General features: G+C 37.4%; 1 protein-coding gene and 1 long non-coding RNA gene across 6 annotated transcripts in view; one reads left to right on the plus strand and one right to left on the minus strand.

The window, feature by feature from the left end:
• Positions 1–20,938, minus strand: part of LOC309622617 — a 620,423-nt gene that overhangs the window by 249,142 nt on the left and 350,343 nt on the right. The gene's annotated exons all lie outside the window — the stretch shown is intronic.
• LOC309622496 (uncharacterized protein) overlaps positions 1–20,938 on the plus strand; it is a 188,679-nt gene that overhangs the window by 10,245 nt on the left and 157,496 nt on the right. For all 5 annotated transcript variants that reach the window (XR_014240911.1, XR_014240912.1, XR_014240913.1 and 2 more), the window contains one exon: positions 1,730–1,828. Coding sequence is in view for 1 of the 5 variants with exons in the window: in XM_082378576.1 (XP_082234702.1) it covers positions 1,730–1,828 (99 nt within the window). In the remaining 4 variants the exon portion in view is untranslated. The remainder of the gene's footprint in view (positions 1–1,729; positions 1,829–20,938) is intronic.

Consider the following 20,938-nt stretch of genomic DNA (forward strand, 5'->3'; position numbering starts at 1 on the left):
CTTGCCGCAGCTAGAGAAAGCCTGCGCGCAGCAACGAAGACCCAACGCAGCCATAAATCAATCAATCAATCAATCAATCAATCAATTTATTAAAAAAGAAAAAGAAAGAAATACAGCAGAATGGTTACCTTGGAGATGTGGATTAAGTAGAATAAATAACTGTTAAAACTAGAGAGACTCTTATGTATCGATGATTATAATGTGCCTTGAACTGAGGCATATTATTAATTCCGCCCTGTATATCTGATAAACAACTAATAAAATGAAATGAAACATAGTGCACCAAAAGAACCTAAGCATACATGGCTGTTGAAGAGATATGCCTTGCTTACTCCTTGGCTCTGTTTAAATTTACTGCCACGATTGCTTTCTGGGGTGTGGCCCAGCTGGGAGGCTGCTGGAGGCTGATCCAGGGTTTTCACATGCTCTAAACTCAGAGACCCAGAGACCAACAAGGAAAATCCTGAGAGAAGGATCACAGGCACAATCAAAACAGTTCTGGTCTCTACTTTTGTGCATATTCTTAAAATGATGCAAAATTTTTGAATATTTTCTTTGCTATGAAGTACCCCAATGTTTCTGCATTTCCTCCCCTGTTTATTTAGTAAATCATTTTCATGTTTATGCTTCTACACTTGTCTAGCATGCAAATCACTTTGATGAAATATCCTCTTATTTTATCTTCATTACAACTCGGCTGGAAGCCCTCTCTTTTGCAGTTGAGAAAACAAAGGCTAAAGACACCAATAACTTTCAAAATGTCATATATCTGGGAAGTGATGCAAACAGAACTTAACATCAAGTCTCCTGACTTCAAACCACACATTTTAAGCTAATACTTCAGGCTGCTTTAATGCAAAGAAATCTTCAGTTCTAACCAAATTTCAAGTAATTGAAAAAAAAAATTAATGAAGTTCTTATAGAGCTTTCTATTGCTATTTATGCAGGAATTAACTAAGAATTAATTGGCGAAGAGACAGTAGATCAGACAACCAGGGAAAGGCAGTTTTCAGGTGGAAGTCTGAAAAGCAGCGATAAATACTATAATTCCCTGGTCATCCACTACTATTTGGAAACCATAATGCCTTTTATTATAAATTCTGAATTTCAAGGAATTTCAACTTATCCAAATGCATTAGGCTATGAATTGCAAATACTCTATAGTGTCATCCCAGATTCAGTTTCCAAAAAAGGAATATTTATGGCATTAAACTTTTCAAAATCAGAAAATGTTTTAAGCATGTATATAATTCAATTTTGCAAAATAACAGATATAGCAAAACTGATTAAAACAGAACTTACACACTGAAGAAAAAGCAAGAATCTACTGTAAAGTGGCTGGTGGGTTTTCTCCAAGTGTCTTGTAAGAGGTGAGACTACGATCACCTCTCTCCTGAACCACATGATGTCTACAGCCTCCCAGTGCTCAGTTGACACAAAATTATCAGAGAGATCTGATTAGAGTACTCTTGCACTCCCCTCCACATTTGCTTTCAGAATGAACACATAAATATTGCCTCATCTAGCCCCATCTACCTTTCAAAGCTTATTTACACAACTCGTTTCCCACCCTAAACTTAATCTCAAGTAAATACATGGGCCTTCCTCCTCCTCAAACTTGCTGTGTTCCCTCTCATCACAGCTCTCTGCATATGTGCTTCCCCTGAATGGAATGTTCTGGAATGTTCTTCAATTCCCTTCATCAGTTTAATTCTTATTCCTTCTTCAGATCCCAGGTCAGAAATCATTTCCTTAAGAAGTCTTCTGGATCTCCAGTTGATACCAGCTCTCAGAGAACCAGATCTTTCTCCTTTGGATCACTTATGCGGTTGGTAGTTATACATTTATTAATGTGATTATTTGCTTAATTTTTGTCCTGTCTTCCCCAACAGACTAAAAATTCCACAAGAATTTGTTTCTTAACATGTTATTTTATTTTTCCTTAACACTTTCTCACCCAGTATCTAATGCCCTGTTGCTTTGGTGGGGGTGGGTGGGAGGGTGGGCAGTGGTCATTTGATTCCTCAGCACTTTTGTATACCTTTTTTTGTGTGTGGGGAGATCTTCGCCTTATTAGCCCACCGCTCACAGTGGCAGAGCCCATAACCTTACTTTTCTAGCCATCATGCTTTGCAGCCGAGCACAAACATTGATGCAGGCCAAGACATCCAGCCTTCCAGAGACACAGTCCAAAAGACTCTAAGAGTTGTCTCTAGTACCTGGAACCACCAGTGCAAACTGTGGTGTTGTGCCTGGTGGTAGCTCTGGTGCTGGAACAGTCTTGTGTCTTATTTTGGAGATTGTTCTTGGAAGAGTGATCATCAAGCCTGCTTCTGGGTCTTTCCCAGAGATTCTAAAACTTATATCCTTTTAATGAAGTATTTTTTTCTGCTTTAATGAGCTAGAACAATCTCTTTGGTTTGTAACTGAGAATCTCAAGATGAATAAGCGAATAATGGAATCTTTTTGCCGCCAACACAAATTGTATGTTTTAATGTCTATGCTGTCCTATGAAGTTATTGCAAAAGGGACTTAAATTATAGAAGTGAGCTGAGTATTGTCTGGAGGCTTGTTGTGGCTCAGTATATTTCAACTGTAGGAGGCTACAAAAATGTTCTTAGATTCATGTAAATATATGCATTACCTTCCTAATATCTATTGCTTAAAATCTTTTGACAAGTATTTTGGAGTTCTGTGTGGCCAATTTCAGAATAATTCAGCTCTTAATGCTTTCTGTTTGTTATTTTATTGTACATTGCTAAGCTGAAAGAAAAATGTTAGATATTTTTGTGTCAGTATTTGTAAGTACTTCATCCATTGTTCTATACTGGGAAAAGATATTTCAAGCTAAACAAATAAGCCAAAAAAGAGAAGTATGTATGCTGTGATTCTGTGAATCAAACAGAAAAGATTCTATGAATATATGTATTTCATAAGAAGAGAGCTATTGGGACTGCATATTTTTCTGATCATGAGCTTTGGAATCCTGGATGAAAGGCCTGGAAGAACATGAAATACAGCATAGCTTGCTTTTTATTAAATGTGTTAATTGGGGTAACAGGAAGAGTGACCTACAGTTTAATTGGCCTTTCCTTGAATCATCTAGCACTGGACCCACCTCATACTCACTTATAGCAGAGGCCTTCAAGCTCAAATGTCACTGAGTCACAAAAATGTGAAACACAACTGTTAAAAGACAATTGAGAGTTGTGGGGACTGTGAAGGACTGGAGTGTTCATGCTGTTAAAAGATTAATTGAGGCATATTAAACATTTTGAGCTTATTTGAGCAAAAATTGATTTGAATTGGGCAATACCAAACCAGAAGTGTTTGGGAATGGTCCACCAGTAAAAGCTTGGGGAGAAGCTTTTATAGAGAAAAGGCAGAAGCAAAGTAAGGAAATTATTTATCGGCTATAACTTAAAGCCTCGTTGACTGTGATTAGTTGTCCTCAGTATTTTGATTTTGTAGTCCTGAGGCATTTATAGGCTGAGATTTTGGTTTGCTTATATAGACCACCGCAGCATTAAAGCCACGTCAGTCTAAGGCCCTCCTTGTTTATTAATTTATCAATTCCACCCTTTTGTTCATCCTCTCATACATGAGAGATTGACCAAAAATTGGTATTAGCCCACTCTCAGTAATCATCAGAGTTAAGTTCCTTCTTGTCTCATTGTAAAAGTTTTAGGTTATAATGCCAGATCGTGAAAGAATTGTTTTTGCTGTTCATCTCATTTTTTGTCTTGTTTCTGTTTTTCCAAGTACAGCGAGACCATTTGATGTACTGCTGATGGCTGCAAACATGCATTTAAGACCTTTGAGAGAATATAGCACACCAGGGAAACTATAATGATAACTATTAGGAGGATGATACCAAGGGACTGAGTGTACTCCTTAGCCAGGGCCCCCAAGAATCAAACCAATTGGCATCAAATAAATCAAAGAATGTACCTAGGAGCATCAACCTGTTTTAGCCAAGTGGCTTGTTTGATAATTTCTTGTATTTGTTGCAATACCAGAGGTGTATATCTAGGTACAGTAAGAGATATTTACTATGGCACAGACTCCTTCTAGTTCTGCAATTTTATTGTCTAAACCACCTTAGCAAGAAAGTTTTAAGGACTTTTGTTGTGCAGCTATGACCTTAGCAGTACATTCAGTGAAAGATACCAGAGATAAGGAGCCTTATGTTCCTGTACATTAACAAAGAGAAAAGGCAAGTAGTGAAAAAGCAAAAGGAATAAAGCTTTCATATTGGAGATTAAGATCTTGATCCATGATCTTGGGAGAACTGTCCACCTTAAGATGCCAACTGCTTCTATAGAGAAACCTCCCTAGTCAGTTTTAACTTCAGATCTCCAGCTCGTTCCAAGAGCCTGCTGTAACCCTTTTTAATTGGGGGATGTGAACCAAAGGTTCAAGTCCCTGAAGGTGATCTGGGTCTGATCCCAGACCCAGTCTGGTTTTTAAATCACACTTAGTCTGACACCACTGGTTTTCAGACCCAGTCTGGAAAAAGAAATGCTCAAATAAAGTCTGAAAATGCATAATGCAAGAACTACGGAGCTAAGATCATAGAGGGACTTAACCAATACCTCCAGAGGCAGCAAGAAATCTGAGAGCTCAAGGGCCTCAACAGGTACCTACACCTTCCCCTTTCTAGTCTTTCTGGGGGACCCCAAGAGGAAGGTTATCTTACATAAGATTTATGCCTCTCTTTGTGCCTCTGCTTTTGTGTGCTGTATCCACTGCTCCTGTTATCTCTCCAGGATTCTGTACAAAACATGTCCTGCTGCTGTTGTCTGCACTGGCCTGCTGTGCCACTAGTACTCTGTCCTGGTTACCCATCTAGTGACCTTGACTCACCCTTGACCTCTCAAGCTCCTTGTGGTCTTTTCTCTGTACAAATCCAGGACTACGAGTCTTCACCAACTTTCCTATGAATCTCACATGCTCACCCCTTTATCTGGCCAATAGGAAATACTTATGCCATGTTGTGTCCTACTCCTCATTTTTAGTGCTGGTAGGAGGGGATTCTACTGTAGAAGTCTTAACTTCTCAGTAACGTTATTTCTTTAGGCTTACTCACCTTCCCCCACGAGAGGGCTTGTTTGGGTAAATTGAAGTTCAAGCTTCAACTTTATGGGAGTTTTCCCACCCTACTAACACGCAGACCCTGAAGCGGAGTCTGGTCTCACAGGCGAAGCCAGTGGGTAGGAGTGGATCTCTTAGTAAGTGAACCGATCAGCTACCCAATAATATCTCCATCTCAGCAGGGTCTTCCTGGCCTCTGCTTGTTTCAGTGTAGGCAGTGATACTTAAGATTACTATATGCACTGTGTACAGAGACATCCTGAAGATAATAATCTGAGAGCATAGTGTTATCACTTACAAGGTTTTTTTAAGCTTTGTTTGCACCCAGGTGCGGGGTAACTACTCTAGCGATCTAATAGAAAAAAAAATTACTTAGTGCCAGGAGCCATCTTGAGTTTTCTCCCTGCATAATGAATTTCTAAGTGACTTCTCTAACTTCTCAGTGAGAACATTCAGTCCATAAAAATTATTAAGAAGAATGAACTACTGTTGCATGCTCTTCCTCCTTTTGTTCTGATAATAGAGTCTCACAAAAGCTGCTCTGCAGCTTTCTTCTCCAATATAGTGTTTCAAAAAAGAAAAGAAAAGATGAACTATAGCTTATAGAGAACAGTCACTTGGAGTGAAGGGTACCCAGGCACTGCAGGCTCAGGGTAAAGGAGGAAAAGAGTCGTGGTTCTGGGAAAGCACTGCCTTCAGCTCCATCTGTGGAAAGATGTGTGCCATCAAAAAGCGAGGATCAACCTCTCACACCAGGGTAAAATGTTGTTGGTCTTCAAATCATGGGGAAAAATGGGCTTTGCTTGGCCTAAGGGGCCTTTCTTTTCAAAGCTGGAAAGGTCATAAAACAACTGCTAGTGTTTTTCTAACCTCTGTCCCCTTCAAGGCATAGGACTGAGAGTCATTTTGTTTTGAATCATGATAAAATATGACAACTTCTTGTTTCTCAGTCTCTGTGTCATTTATGATGTCCAATATTTTCCAGGTTCTGGTTTTTTATCATGGTGAACCTGACTTATGAGCTAAAGCTTTCCTTCTGAAACAGTATATTATAGATGGCTATGTTTGACTCTTCTTTGATAACTTCTTACTTTTGTCTCAAGAAGAATGACGTTCATCTTAAATGTCTGTGTTGTGCCTATTGAAACATCTTTATTCTTTTACAAGGTTTGCCTGCCTTTTATTGTTATACTTTTTTTATGATGGCAATAGTATTGAATGTATGGCTATAGTTTCTACATTTAAATAATCTTTTTTAACCTCCTTGTTTATATATATGAGTTTTCATAATGTGATGGTTTCTCTTTTTCTTTTTGATGTGTCTGCTTGGCTAAGCTACATCCCCAGTTATTCAAACACTAATCTGGGTATTGCTGTGAAGGGAATTTGCAGATGTAATTGAAATCCTTATTCAGTTGGCTTTAAGTATGGGAGATTATCCAGGATGAACTAGGGCCTGATTAAAGCAGTTGAAAGGCCTTAGAAGCAGGGCTTACACTTCTCAGCCCTGCTTCTAAGGTTTTTCAACTGCTTTTTAACTGTGTGTGTGTTTGTGTGTGTGTGTGAGAGAGAGAGAGAGAGAATAAATTCTGCTTGTGTTTTAAATTTTTTTCTATCTTTAAATATAATTTTCATATAACATTGTGTAAGTTGAAGACATGCAAATATGATTTGATATATGTATATATTGCAAAATGATTACCACAATAAGGTTAGTTAACACATCCAGCACCTCACATAGGTGTTTCTTTTGGTGCGTGTGGTGAGAACCTTTGAGATTTACTCTCTTAGAAATACAGCATTGTTAACTGCAGTTACTATGCATTATATTGGATCCCAAGAACTTACTCTTTTTATAACTGGAAGTTTATACCCTTTGACCACCTTCATTCATTCCCCCATCCCCTGCCCCAGGCATCAACCAATATACACTCTGTTTCTATGAATTCAATGTTTTTAGATTCTACACATAAGGGAGATCAGATCATAGAGTATGTCATTCTTTTTTTAAAATTTTTTAAAATTTTATTTTATTTATTTTGTTATATAGCAGGTTCTTATTAGTTATCCATTTTATACATATTAGTATATATATGTCAATCCCAATCTCTACATCTGTGTCTCTATTTCTGCTTGTTCTCTACATCTGTGTCTCTATTTCTGCCCTGCAAACTGGTTCATCTGTACCATTTTCCTAGGTTCCACATATATGCATTAATTTACGGTATTTGTTTTTCTCCTTCTGACTTACTTCACTCTGTATGACAGTCTCTAGATCCATCCACATCTCTACAAATGACCCAATTTCATTCCTTTTTATGGCTGAGTAATATTCCATTGTATATGTGTACCATATCTTCTTTATCCATTTGTCTGTCGATGGGCATTTAGGTTGCTTCCATGACCTGGCTATTGTAAATAGTGCTGCAATGAACATTGGCATGCATGTGTCTTTTTGAGTTATGGTTTTCTCTGGGTATATGCCCAGTAGTGGGATAGAGTACTTGTCATTCTTATTTCACTTAGCATGAAGCCCTCAGGTTTCATTTATGTTATTTTTTGCAAATGGTAGGATTTCCTTATTTTTAATGACTGAATAATATTCCATTGTATGTGTAAAGAGAAGAGATAACAATTGCTGGCAAGGATGTAGAAAAAGGAGAATTCTTGTGCATTGTTGGTGGGAATGTTAAAAGATATATATATATATCTATCTCACATTTTCTTTATCCAGTCATCTGTTGATGGACTCTTAGGTTGTTTCCATGTCTTAGCTATTGTGAATAATGCTGCATTGGACATGGGGGTGCAGATAAGTCTTTGAGATCATGATTTTATTTCCTTGAATATATAGCCAGAAGTGGGATTGCTGGATTATAGGGTAGTTCTATTTTTAATTTTTTTGAGGGCGCTCCATGCTGTTTTCCATAGTGGCTGCACCAATTTACATTCCTACCTTTTTATTGACCTCTTATCAGATACATGATTTGCAAATATTTTCTCCCATTCCAAAGGTTGCTTTTTCATTTTTGTTCATGGTTTCTCTTGATACTCTAACACTTTTAGTTTGAAGTAGTCCTTTAAAAATTTTTGCTTTTGTTGCTTGTGCTTTTGGAGTTATATCCAAAAAATCATTTCCAAGACCAATGGCAGAGAGCTTACCTGCTATATTTTCTTCTAGGAGTTTTACAGTTTTTAGGTATTACATTTACATCTTTAAGTAATTTCAAGTTAATTTTTGTGAGTGGTATAAGATCAGGATCCATTTTCATTCTTCTGCATGTTAATGTCCTGTTTCCCCATCACCATTTTTTTTTTAACATCTTTATTGGAGTATAATTGCTTTACAATGGTGTGTTAGTTTCTGCTTTACAACAAAGTGAATCAGTTATACATATACATATGTCCCCATATCTCTTCCCTCTTGCGTCTCCCTCCCTCTCACCCTCCCTATCCCACCCCTCTAGGTGTTCACAAAGCACCGAGCTGATCTCCCTGTGCTATGCGGCTGCTTCCCACTAGCTAGCTATTTTATGTTTGGTAGTGTATATATGTCCATGACACTCTCTCACTTTGTCTCAGCTTACCCTTCCCCCTCCCCGTATCCTCAAGTCCATTCTGTAGTAGGTCTGTGTCTTTATTCCTGTCTTCCCATCACCATTTATTGAAGAGAATATCTTTTCCCTATTGAGTATTCATGGCTCCCTTGTCAAATAATAGTTGATCTTATATATGGGGGTTTATTTCTAGGCTTTCGATTCTGTTCAATTGGGCTATGTGTCAACGTATAGGCCAGTACCATACTGTTTTGATTACTATAGCTTTTTAATATAGTTTGAAATCAGGAAGTGTGATGCCTCTACCTTTGTACTTCTTTCTCAAGATTGCTTTGGTTATTTGGTATATTTGTAGCTCTAAATGAATTTTAGAATAATTTTTTCTATATCTGTAAAAAATGCCTTTTTTTTTCTATAAAGATTACATTGAATCTATAGATGGCTTTGGGTAGTATGAAAATTTTAATAATATTAAATATTAAGAAGAATACTTCTCTCCAGTAGGGACAATTACAGGGTCACTGCAGAGAGCGTGTCTGACCTCCTCCAGTGTGTCCCCAAACAGTAGTGAATGGAAATGTCTTCTACTCCCAGCTTCCTCCAAACTGTCAAACCCCCTAAGTGTGATAAGAAATAGCCAAAACTACAAGGCAGCATAAATCTCTCTCTCTCAACCCCAAAGCGTGAATTCCTATACTCTGTGAACACTGGCAATGGAGAACAATAGCCCAGACAATCCAAAAATGTTTAATAAACTTTCTAAAATCCAAAACAAAAAGAATATAATTCTTCTCAATCATGAACATGAAATATCTTTCCATTTTTTTGTATCTGCTTAATTTCTTTCATCAGTGTCTTTATAGCTTTCAATGTACAGATCTTTCATCTCCTTGGATGAATTTGGATGAGACCCCTGTCCATGCTCTGAAGTCAGGGCAGTTACTGCTGGTTGGACTCCACAGTTGGGTGGGCCTGCTGGCTGGGCTCCACATTCAAGTGGGGCTGCTGGGTGGGCTCCCTAGTCTGGCAGAGATACTTGCTGTGCTATGCTGTCAGGTGGGGCCACCAGCTGGGCTCTGCAGTCACCTCTGGTTGGGCAGGATCACAAGCTGTGTTTCCTGGCAGGGTGGTGCCACTGGCTTGACTCTATGTTCAGGTTGGGCCACAGACAGGGTACTAAGTTGGTGCAGGGCCTCAGGCTGTGTTGTGTGATCACTGGGACCAAGAGCTGTGCCCTGAAGATGTGAAGGTTGCAGCCTGGGCTTCACTACTGGGTAGATTACTGGCTGTGCTCCACTGTTGGTGTGATAGTTGTGATAATTTGTGGGGTGGAACTATAGAAATATCCTGTTTCTCACCAAACTCACTCACCACCCTTATCATCCAAGACTAATCTATCAATTAGCCTTATCTAAATAAATTTTTATCATGATAGTTGCATATGATTTTCTAATTGGATCTTTCCGGTTTTATTAGTTGGCATTCTAGTTAGAAAGATCTATCTATACCATTTATTTATTTATTTATTTAGTTATCAATCATCTATTTATTGTCAATATGGATTATTATTTTATTCAATGGGTTATAATGTGTTATGGACCTTGTTTATTTTGATGCTTAAATTGTCTCTGACTTGCCCAGTGGGAATGCCTTTGAGCTGGCTCTATGTGTCCTTTTGACATGTCGTCAATTTTTTTTTTTTTTTAACTTTTAGTGTATTTTTAGCAGTTCCTTACTTTCTGGCACAAAATGTTCAGGTTCATCTTGTACCTTCCCTGCACCAACCCTGGAATCTGTCGTTTCTCCAGGGATACCTGATTCCTTTTAATAAGAGAATGGTATTTAGGAATAAAGATCTGGGTGTTGGGTGTGCTAATTGCTCCGGGGGTGTAATTACTTCTGGGCTTCTAGGACCTTTCAGTGGACAGAGCTGGGAAAAAATTAAATACCTCTTAAACCTGAATATTAAGTCTCATTTTAGAACCCAGCTACATTGAATCTTTTTAATTGTATCTTGAGCTGGATAACATTTGTTTCCTTATTCTGTTGCATTTCAGTGCATATTTCTACTTCCTCATTTATTAACACTTTATTTCCTTGGGCTTTCTCAGCCTTCCAGAATCAAGTGAAAGTTTTAAATTTGATCTTCAGTGTAGATTCTCAAAGACTTATATGTTTCCCTGATACGTAACTTAAAGTCCCACTTTACACTGTCTATTCCCTATGCGTTAGTTTATCTTTTCAGAGCACACACAAGTTGATAAATATATAACTGATAAATATATAACTGACCCTAACATTTGAGTGAAGATTTTGTGGGTTGGTAAAACAAATGATAATGGATGATGTTTTCATCATTTGGATTCTTTTTCAAAAGTCTAGTGAAAGTACATTTGTCTAACAAGTTTATCTTGTAATTTAATTTACTCTAATACCAGCCTTCCCCAGACGAGTTGTTATGTGTTAAACAACGAAAGGGACCTGTAGTTACTACTGTAGCCTCAAATCCTAATCTGACCTGTTGCTTCTTTGGTGGGTTAAACTATATTTGAAAGTATTTTAAAAACCTTGCAAAGGACTGCAGACAATGTACCTTAGACAGTTATTTTGTTTATAGGGTAAAAAAGTTTTTGCAAGAGGAATAAAAGCCATTAGGGCCAGGGCATCAGAGATACTTGTGGTTTTCATTCAGCTGGGATATTTTTTTCCATTACTTCTTGCTTTACACATCAAGGGAGAAATCCGATGCTGTGCCTAAGAGCAAGTTCCACATGGGAGATTCATTTCTGGTACTTTAATCTCTGGGAAAATAAATCCCTATTTTTATTTATTGTACTTGGATCTATAATAGGGAAAAATCCTATAATTTATAACCGTAAAGGTTTCTTATTGTCTTGGATTTATTTGTCTTGTATAAATTAGCTCCTAAATATCTTCTTCCATGAGTTACTTCTCTTTAGCTGCAAGATCCAAGCCATACATGGGAAATCCCATTCAAGAAATGACCAGAAAACAAAACAAAAAAGAAGTTTCTTCCCCTCTAGGGTTGTCCTTTCCGTTCATCCCCAATCCACTTTATCAGGAAAGAATTATGAGAACTTGATAATGGAATCTAAAGATATATAAAGAATTATCAAACCATGTATACCCTAAGGAAGTTTAAAATTAATTTTTTAAATTTGCAAATTATTATAATCATTATGATTTGATGAAACCAAAGAACAGGGATTTGTTCAATAGGAGAAAAATGCTTTAAGTAAATGTATCAAAATGTCTTTGATGTATTAAATATAAATATATATATAAATATAAATGTATATATGTAGATATATTAAAAAAATATTTCTCTCTCTTAGAATTCATGAATACATAAGTGAATTATTTTTTTTGGTGGTTACTTAATATCAAAGACAACTTTTAAAATAATTAATTAATTAATTAATTAATTTATTTTTGGCTGCATCGGGTCTTCATTGCTGCACGCAGGCTTTCTCTAGTTGTGGTGAGCGGGGGCTACTCTTCGCTGCGGTGCGTGGGCTTCTCATTGCGGTGGCTTCTCTTGTTGCGGTGCACGGGCTCTAGGCACGCGGGCTTCAGTAGTTGTGGCACGCGGGCTCAGTAGTCGTGGCTCGTGGGCTTAGTTGCTCCTCGGCATGTGGGATCTTCCCGGACCAGGGCTCGAACCCATGTCCCTTGCATTGGCAGGTGGATTCTTAACCACAGCGCCACCAGGGAAGTCCAAAGACAACTTTTAATCTAGGAGATTAGCTATGCATATATACTAAGATTCTAGAATACATTTCTAAATCATTGTATAGCATAATAACATATCAGAATTTCTACCAGACTATGATCTCTTAAAGAGAGGATCCTTAATTCTACTAGGTACTGAATAAACAAATGTGATAAACTTTCATTTAGAAAAGAAAATGTGAGGTTCGAAACTAGAAAAGCCATGCTGCTTTGTCTGAACTTCAGATGCATTGGCAGAAAATGGATTGCTTCTGTAGAAATAAAGCCCTGACCAGTCCTTCACGGGTGGCAACGGCAGGGGTAACTTACTTACCCAGTGCTCCACAGGCAGATGTGCAGCTGAACAGAACAAGAGTGGTTTATCTTATGCAAGTACAGAAATAGCAGAGCCTCATGCCAATTTTTGAAAATTAATTATTCAGAAAGAGGAAAACCACATCACTTTAGCCTCTATGATCTTAGAGACACGCAACGTGACTCCCCACAATACCCAGCTTCCTGCCGGGGGGCTGATTATAGCCAGCAACCCAGGGGGCATCAATGTGAAAGAAAACCCTTATACTTCATCATCAAAGCTGAGGGTAGAATGTGGTGATATTCAAGAGAAAACTGCAGGTAGAAATGCACATCCTCTGAGGAAAGAAAATCACAACTTTTCCTTACATTTACAGTTAGTTTCTGTCATAACTAGAAGCTACTAAAAACATTGAACAAGGACTCTATAAAGACTCCAAATGACTATGTAGAACTTGAAGATATGCATTTGTGTGTGATTTGATCATAAGTTTAAAAAGAAATTGTGTGTTAATTTTTAACCTTTTTTTCTTTTTTTACCAAGAGAAGCATTTAGTTGGCCTGAGGTAGATTCTTCTTTGGGAATTCTGCTCGGTGGAGACAGTAGAACAATGGGTTTTTGAATGTATTAAAAGCTGTAACATATGTATGCTGTTTTTGCTTGCCCAGCATCTATTCCCCCTCTACAGGAAAAAGTATGCCAATTTTCCTTTGGGAAACTGTATTACCTATTCTCTGGCCAAGTGTCCAGATGAGACTCTACAGCATGAAAACTGTGACCCTGATTTCCCAGGGTATAGTGTTTGTTTCAGGGAAAGTCACCTGACCTAAGTGGGCCAATCAAAATAAATTATTGGGTTCTAAGATGAGCTTTCTAAAAGAGATGCTCTTTATATTTTCTGCTAGAGTTGAACATGAAAGGTGTGGATTAATTATCTTGCCTCATTGACATCACATTGAGCCATCACATTAAGGAACAGGGTGGAGAGAAGGAGAAAGCCTGGTTATGCTGACGTAGTTCGAACCCTGGCCTCAAGTCATACATGAATTTTTAATCCATGTGATTCAATAAATTCCTTTATTTGCCAAGTTAGCATCAGTAAGGTGTCCATTATGCAACAAAAGGTGACTTAACTAATATGGTAACTGAATAAAAAGCAGGCTCCTATTCTTATGCCCCATTGAACACAGTGAAGTGTTTACATGGAAAAACTGAAAGAAAAATGATCAGGTTACCATGCCTTAGAAACCGAAAAGGTCACACATGTATATGATTGCATTGAATGTTGGTGCCAGCAAAAATGAAACTAAAAGATCTGAAGAGGGTATTGATAGAAGCATTTATGGGATACTTACCTTGCAAAACAAGCTTAATAAGAGATAATGTTAATTAAAAAATTTAAACACGAAGAAAGTATTATTTCCCACCTTTTTAGAGGTCTCTCCTTCTCTCGTTTATAATTCTTATTCCAAAACCCTTTGTAAAATAATTGGTTATAGTTTAATTTCCCTAAACAGTTAAAGGCTAAATAATTGTATGCAGGTATAGAGGCAGAACATTTTCCCTCTTTCCCTTTTAGGTTTTTAAAGTAATTAAAATTGAAATAAGTAATTAAATTGAAATAAGACAGATTATCAAGAGAAATACTTAATTTTGTATATATGGGACCCCCAAAGATTTGAGCCCCAAGAGCCAGTTGGGCAGTTGAGGATTATGTGCCATACTGAGCTAAGGAATGGGGTAGGGGCCTGGGGCTTCAAAGGGGAAGAGGGAAATTCACAGGAGAGTAAGAAGAGCAGATGCTTGGTAATTAGATGTTTGCCCTGCCTACATTTGGTCTTTCGTATAAAAAATTATCTTTGGTAATAGCTATCTTTCTGGGCCAGGTCCTCCATCTAAATTCTTTTAAGTAATTAAGGGAGTAAAAATTGCTTTCTTTTTTTAGGTCTGCTGGGTCTTGTTTACCTTCAGCTCAAAATAATCCACATGCCAAAGTGACATATTTTGGGGTCACATATTCTGCTCCCCTCACAGGCAGCAAGCTCTCATGGTATATTTTTCTGGGCTTACAGCCTTACTTGAAGCATATCCTATGTATGTCCCTGAAAAAAAAAAAGGAACATAGAAAATAATTTTTTAAGAATAATCAAAAAATGTTTTGAGGAGACTTGCACACTTGAATCAAACTACTTGGATATACAATTCTAGATTGAAAAAAATTTTCTCTCAGAGTTTTAGAGATATTATTCCATTATTTTCCAGCTTTTAGCCATGCTGCTGAGAATTATAATGCCATTTTTATACCCAATTCTTGGCATTTTACCTGTACCCCACTTCCTCCCTCACCATTCATAGTGACAAAGACCAAACTTCAGTCAGGTGCCTCTGAGTCTTCTTTTTGACTAGGCCTCACTCTTGGACCCTGCCATTGATCGAATTTTAGAAATAATCCTGCTGGTTCAGCTTAGTGAAAATCCTGCACTCTTTTTTTTTTTGTCATTTTTATTTACTTATTTATTTTTTATACAGCAGGTTCTTATTAGTCATCCATTTTATACATATTCGTGTGTACATGTCAATCCCAATCTCCCAATTCATCACACCACCCCGCCCCCATTTTTCCCCCTTGGTGTCCATACGTTTGTTCCCTACATCTGTGTCTCTATTTCTGCCTTGCAAACCAGTTCATCTGTACCGTTTTTCTAGATTCCACATATATGCCCTAATATATGATATTTGTTTTTCTCTTTCTGACTTACTTCACTCTGTATGACAGTCTCTAGGTCCATCAACGTCTCTACAAATGACCCAGTATTGTTCCTTTTTATGGCTGAGTAATATTCCATTGTATAAATGTACCACATCTTCTTTATCCATTCGTCTGTCGATGGGCATTTAGTTTGCTTCCATGACCTGGCTATTGTAAATAGTGCTGCAATGAACATTGGGGTGCATGTGTCTTTTTGAATTATGGTTTTCTCAGGGTATATGCCCAGTAGTGGGATTACTGGGTCATATGGTAATTCTGTTTTTAGATTTTTAAGGAACCTCCATACTGTTCTCAGTAGTGGCTGTATCAATTTACATTCCCACCAACAGTGCAAGAGGGTTCCCTTTTCTCCACACCCTCTGCAGCATTTGTTGTTTGTAGATTTTCTGATGATGCCCATTCTAACTGGTGTGAGGTGATACCTCATTGTAGTTTTGATTTGCAAATCTCTAATAATTAGTGTTGTTGAGCAGCTTTTCATGTGCCTCTTGGCCATCTGTATGTGTTCTTTGGAGAAATGTCCATTTAGGTTTTCTACCCATTTTTTCATTGGGTTTTTTTAATACTGAGCTGCATGAGCTGTTTATATATTTTGGAGATTAATCCTTTGTCCATTGATTCATTTGCAAATATTTTCTCCCATTCAGAGGGTTGTCTTTTTGTCTTGTTTATAGTTTCCTTTGCTGTGAAAAAGCTTTTAAGTTTCATTAGGTCCAATTTGTTTATTTTTGTTTTTATTTCCATTACTCTAGGAGGTGGGTCAAAAAAGATCTTGCTGTGATTTATGTCAAAGAGTATTCTTCCTGTGTTTTCCTCTAAGTTTTATAGTATCTTACATTTAGGTCTTTAATCCATTTTGAGTTTATTTTTGTGTATGGTGTTCTAATGTGTAGGAGTGTTCTAATTTCATTCTTTTACATGTTGCTGTCCAGTTTTCCCAGCACCACTTACTGAAGAGACTGTCTTTTCTCCACTGTATATCTTTGCCTCCTTCATCATAGATAAGTTGACCATAGGTGCGTGGGTTTATCTCTGGGCTTTCTATCCTGTTCCATTGATCTATATTTCTGTTTTTGTGCCAGTACCATATTGTCTTGATTGCTGTAGCTTTGTAGTATAGTCTGAAGTCAGGGAGTCTGATTCCTCCAGCTCCATTTTTTCCCCTCAAGATTGCTTTGGCTATGCAGGGTGTTTTGTGTCTCCATACAAACTTTAAGACTTTTTGATCTAGTTCCGTAAAAAATGCCATTGGTAATTTGATAGGGATTGCCTTGAATCTGTAGATTGCTTTGAGTAGTATAGTCATTTTCACAATGTTGATTCTTCCAATCCAAGAACATGGTATATCTCTCCATCTGTTTGTATCATCTTTAATTACTTTCATCAGTGTCTTACAGTTTTCTGAGTACAGGTCTTTTACCTCCTTAGGTAGGTTTATTCCTAGGTATTTTATTCTTTTTGTTGCAGCGGTGAATGGGATTGTTTCCTTAATTTCTCTTTCTGATCTTTTGTTGTTAGTGTATAGGACTGCAAGAGATTTCTGTGCATTAATTTCATATCATGCACCTTTACCAAATTCATTGATTAGCTCTAGTAGTTTTCTGGTGGCATCTTCAGGATTATCTATGTATAGTATCATGCCATCTGCAAACAGTGACAGTTTTACTTCTTTTCCAATTTGTATTCCTTTTATTTCTTTTTCTTCTCTGGTTGCCATGGCTAGGACTTCCAAAACTATGTTGAATAATAGTGGCGAGAATGGACATCCTTGTCTTATTCCTGATCGTAGAGGAAATGCTTTCAGTTTTTCACCATTGAGAATGATGTTTGCTGTGGGTTTGTCATATATGGCCTTTATTATGTTGAGGTAGGTTCCCTCTATGCCTACTTTCTGGAGAGTTTTTATCATAAATCAGTGTTGTATTTTGTCAAAAGCTTTTTCTGCATCTATTGAGATGATCATATGGTTTTTATTCTTTAATTTATTAATATGGTATATCACATTGATTGATTTGTGTATATTGAAGAATCCTTGCATCCCTGGGATAAATCCCACCTGATCATGGTGTGTGATCCTTTTAATGTGTTGTTGGATTCTGTTTGCTAGTATTTTGTTGAGGATTTTGCATCTATATTCGTCAGTGATATTGGTCTGTAATTTTCTTTTTTTTTGTAGTATCTTTGTCTGGTTTTGGTAGCAGGGTGATGGTGAACTTGTAGAATGAGTTTGGGAGTGTTCCTTCCTCTGCAATTTTTTGGAAGAGTTTGAGAAGGATGGGTGTTAGCTCTTCTCTAAATGTTTGATAGAATTCACCTGTGAAGACATCTGGTCCTGGACTTTTGTTTGCTGGAAGATTTTTAATCACAGTTTCAATTTCATTACTTGTGATTGGTCTGTTCATATTTTCTGTTTCTTCCTGGTTCAGTCTTGGAAGGTTATACCTTTCTAAGAACTTGTCCATTTCTTCCAGGTTGTCCATTTTATTGGCATAGAGGTGCTTGTAGTAGTTTCTTACGATGCTTTGTATTTCTGCAGTGTCTGTTGTAACTTCTCTTTTTTCATTTCTAATCTTAACTGATTTGAGTCCTCTCCCTCTTTTTCTTGATGAGTCTGGCTAAAGGTTTACCAATTTTGTTTATCTTCTCCAAGAACCAGCTTTTAGTTTTATTATCTTTGCTATTGTTTTCTTTGTTTCTATTTCATTTATTTCTGCTCTGATCTTTATGATTTCTCTCCTTCTACTAACTTTGGGTTTTGTTTGTTCTTCTTTCTCTAAGTCCTTTAGGTGTAAGGTTAGATTGTTTATTTGAGATGTTTGTTGTTTCTTGCGGTAGGCTTGTATTGCTATAAACTTCCCTCTTAAAACTGCTTTTGCTGCATCCCATAGGTTTTGGGTTGTCATGTTTTCGTTGTCATTTGTTTCTAGGTATTTTTTGATTTCCTCTTTGATTTCTTCAGTGATCTCTTGGTCACTTAGTAAAGTATTGTTTAGCCTCCATATGTTTGTGTTTTTTACATTTTTCTCCCGTAATTGATTTCTAATCTCATAGCATTGTGGTCGGAAAAGATGCTTGATATGATTTCAATTTTCTTATATTTACCAAGGCTTGATTTGTGACCCAAGATGTGATCTATCCTGGAGAATATTCCATGTGCACTTGAGAAGAAAATGTAATCTGCTGTTTTTGGGTGGAATGTCCTATAAATATCAATTAAACCTATTTGGTCTATTGTGTCATTTAAAGCTTCTGTTTCCTTATTAATTTTCTGTCTGGATGATCTGTCCATTGCTGTAAGTGAGGTGTTAAAGTCCCCCACATTATTGTGTTACTGTCGATTTCCTCTTTTATAGCTACTAGCATTTGCCTTATGTATTGAGATGCTCCTATGTTGGGTGCATATATACTTATAATTGTTATATCTTCTTCTTGGATTGATCCCTTGATCATTATGTAGTGTCCTTCCTTGTCTCTTGTAACAAGTCTATTTTATGTGATATGAATATTGCTACTCCGGCTTTCTTTTGACTTGCATTTGCATGGAATATCTTTTTCCATCCCCTCACTTTCAGTCTGCAAGTGTCCGTATGTCTGAAGTGAGTCTCTTGTAGACAGCATATACATGGGTCTTGTTTTTGTATCCATTCAGCAAGCCTGTGTCTTTTGGTTGGAACATTTAATCCATTCACATTTAAGGTAATTATCGATATGTATGTTCCTATTACCATTTTCTTAACTGTTTTGGGTTTGTTTTTGTAGGTCCTTTTCTTCTCTTGTGTTTCCCACTTAAAGAAGTTCGTTTAGCATTTGTTGTAGAGCCAGTTCGGTGGTGCTGAATTCTCTTAGCTTTTGCTTGTCTGTAAAGCTTTTGATTTTTCCGTTGAATCTGAATGAGATCCTTGCCGGGTAGAGTAATCTTGGTTGTAGGTTCTTCCTTTTCATCACTTTAAATATATCGTTCCACTCCTTTCTGGCTTGTAGAGTTTCTGCTGAGAAATCAGCTGTTAACTTTATGGGAGTTCCCTTGTATGTTATTTGTGGTTTTTTTCCCTTGTTTTTTTTAATAATTTTTTTTTGTCTTTAATTTTTGTCAATTTGATTACTATTTGTCTCGGTGTGTTTCTCCTTGGGTTTATTCTGCCTGGGACTCTCTGCACTTCCTGCACTTGGATGGCTATTTCCTTTCCCATGTTAGGGAAGTTTTGGACTATAATCTCTCAAATATTTTCTCGGGTCCTTTCTCTCTCTCTTTTCCTTCTGGGACCCCTATGATGTGAATGTTGTTGCATTTAATGTTGTCCCAGAGGTCTCTTAGGCTGTCTTCATTTCTTTTCATTCTTTTTTCTTTATTCTGTTCTGTGGCAGTGAATTCTACCATTCTGTCTTCCAGTTCACTTATCTGTTCTTCTACCTCAGTTATTCTGCTATTGATTCCTTCTAGTGTATTTTTCATTTCAGTTATTGTATTGTTCATCTCTGTTTGTTTGTTCTTTAATTCTTCTAGGTGTTTGTTCTTTAATTCTTCTAGATCTTTGTTAAATATTTCTTGCATCTTCTCTATCTTTGCGTCCATTCTTTTTCCGAGGTCCTGGATCATGTTCACTATCATTATGCTGAATTATTTTTCTGCAAGGTTGCCGATCTCCACTTAATTTAGTTGTTTTTCTGGGGTTTTATCTTTTTCCTTCATCTGTTACATAGTCCTCTGCCTTTTCATTTTGTCTATCTTTCTGTGAATGTGCTTTTCATTCCACAGGCTGCAGGATTGTAGTTCTTCTTGGTTAATGCTTCTAGTGTTGGAGGGTCTCCTGCATAGGCGGGGGGATGGCTGTGGCTCAATGTGGGGACAAGGACACTGGCAGCAGAAGCTCTGGGAAGTACTCCTTGGCACGAGCCCTCCTGGAGTCCACTATTAGCCCCACCAAAGAGAAAATCCTGCACTCTTGATATCTGATCAAAATTTTCATCTCTTAACTTTGGCATCTCACCAAATTCCTTATCCTGCACCCTAGATATCTTATCACCCTTGCCTGCCTTCAGCAATAATCCTGTCAAATTGGTTATGCAGAATCTCTCCTTACTCCTGATGTTTCCTCATAGTAATTTTCCATCCACTGATTTCCACCCTGCTCTTTGGCTATATATTTCCACTTTTTCTTGCTCTATTCAGAGTTGACCCAGTCTCTATCCCCCACTAAAAACCCCATTGTAATAGTCTCCCTGAAAAAAGTCTTTCACAAGTGTCAGAATAATCTTTTTATTTAATAGGCATTTTATTAATTCCTTGTTTTCAACACACACCTTGTTCTCACTCTGGTAAGCCTGGGTGTGTCTGAGTCCCAAGTCTTCCTGGACTCAGTTTCTCTAAAGAGTACATTTTCTCTTTTCTTGAGGGGATGGGGAGGGAAACTCACTTGGTGCAGGGTAGAGGAGGTATGTAGTATCAAATGAATCCTTATGTAGTCCCAT

This window comes from Balaenoptera borealis (genome assembly GCF_965194805.1).
Source record: "Balaenoptera borealis genome assembly, chromosome: 2".
In the NCBI taxonomy this organism is placed as follows: Eukaryota; Metazoa; Chordata; class Mammalia; order Artiodactyla; family Balaenopteridae; genus Balaenoptera; species Balaenoptera borealis.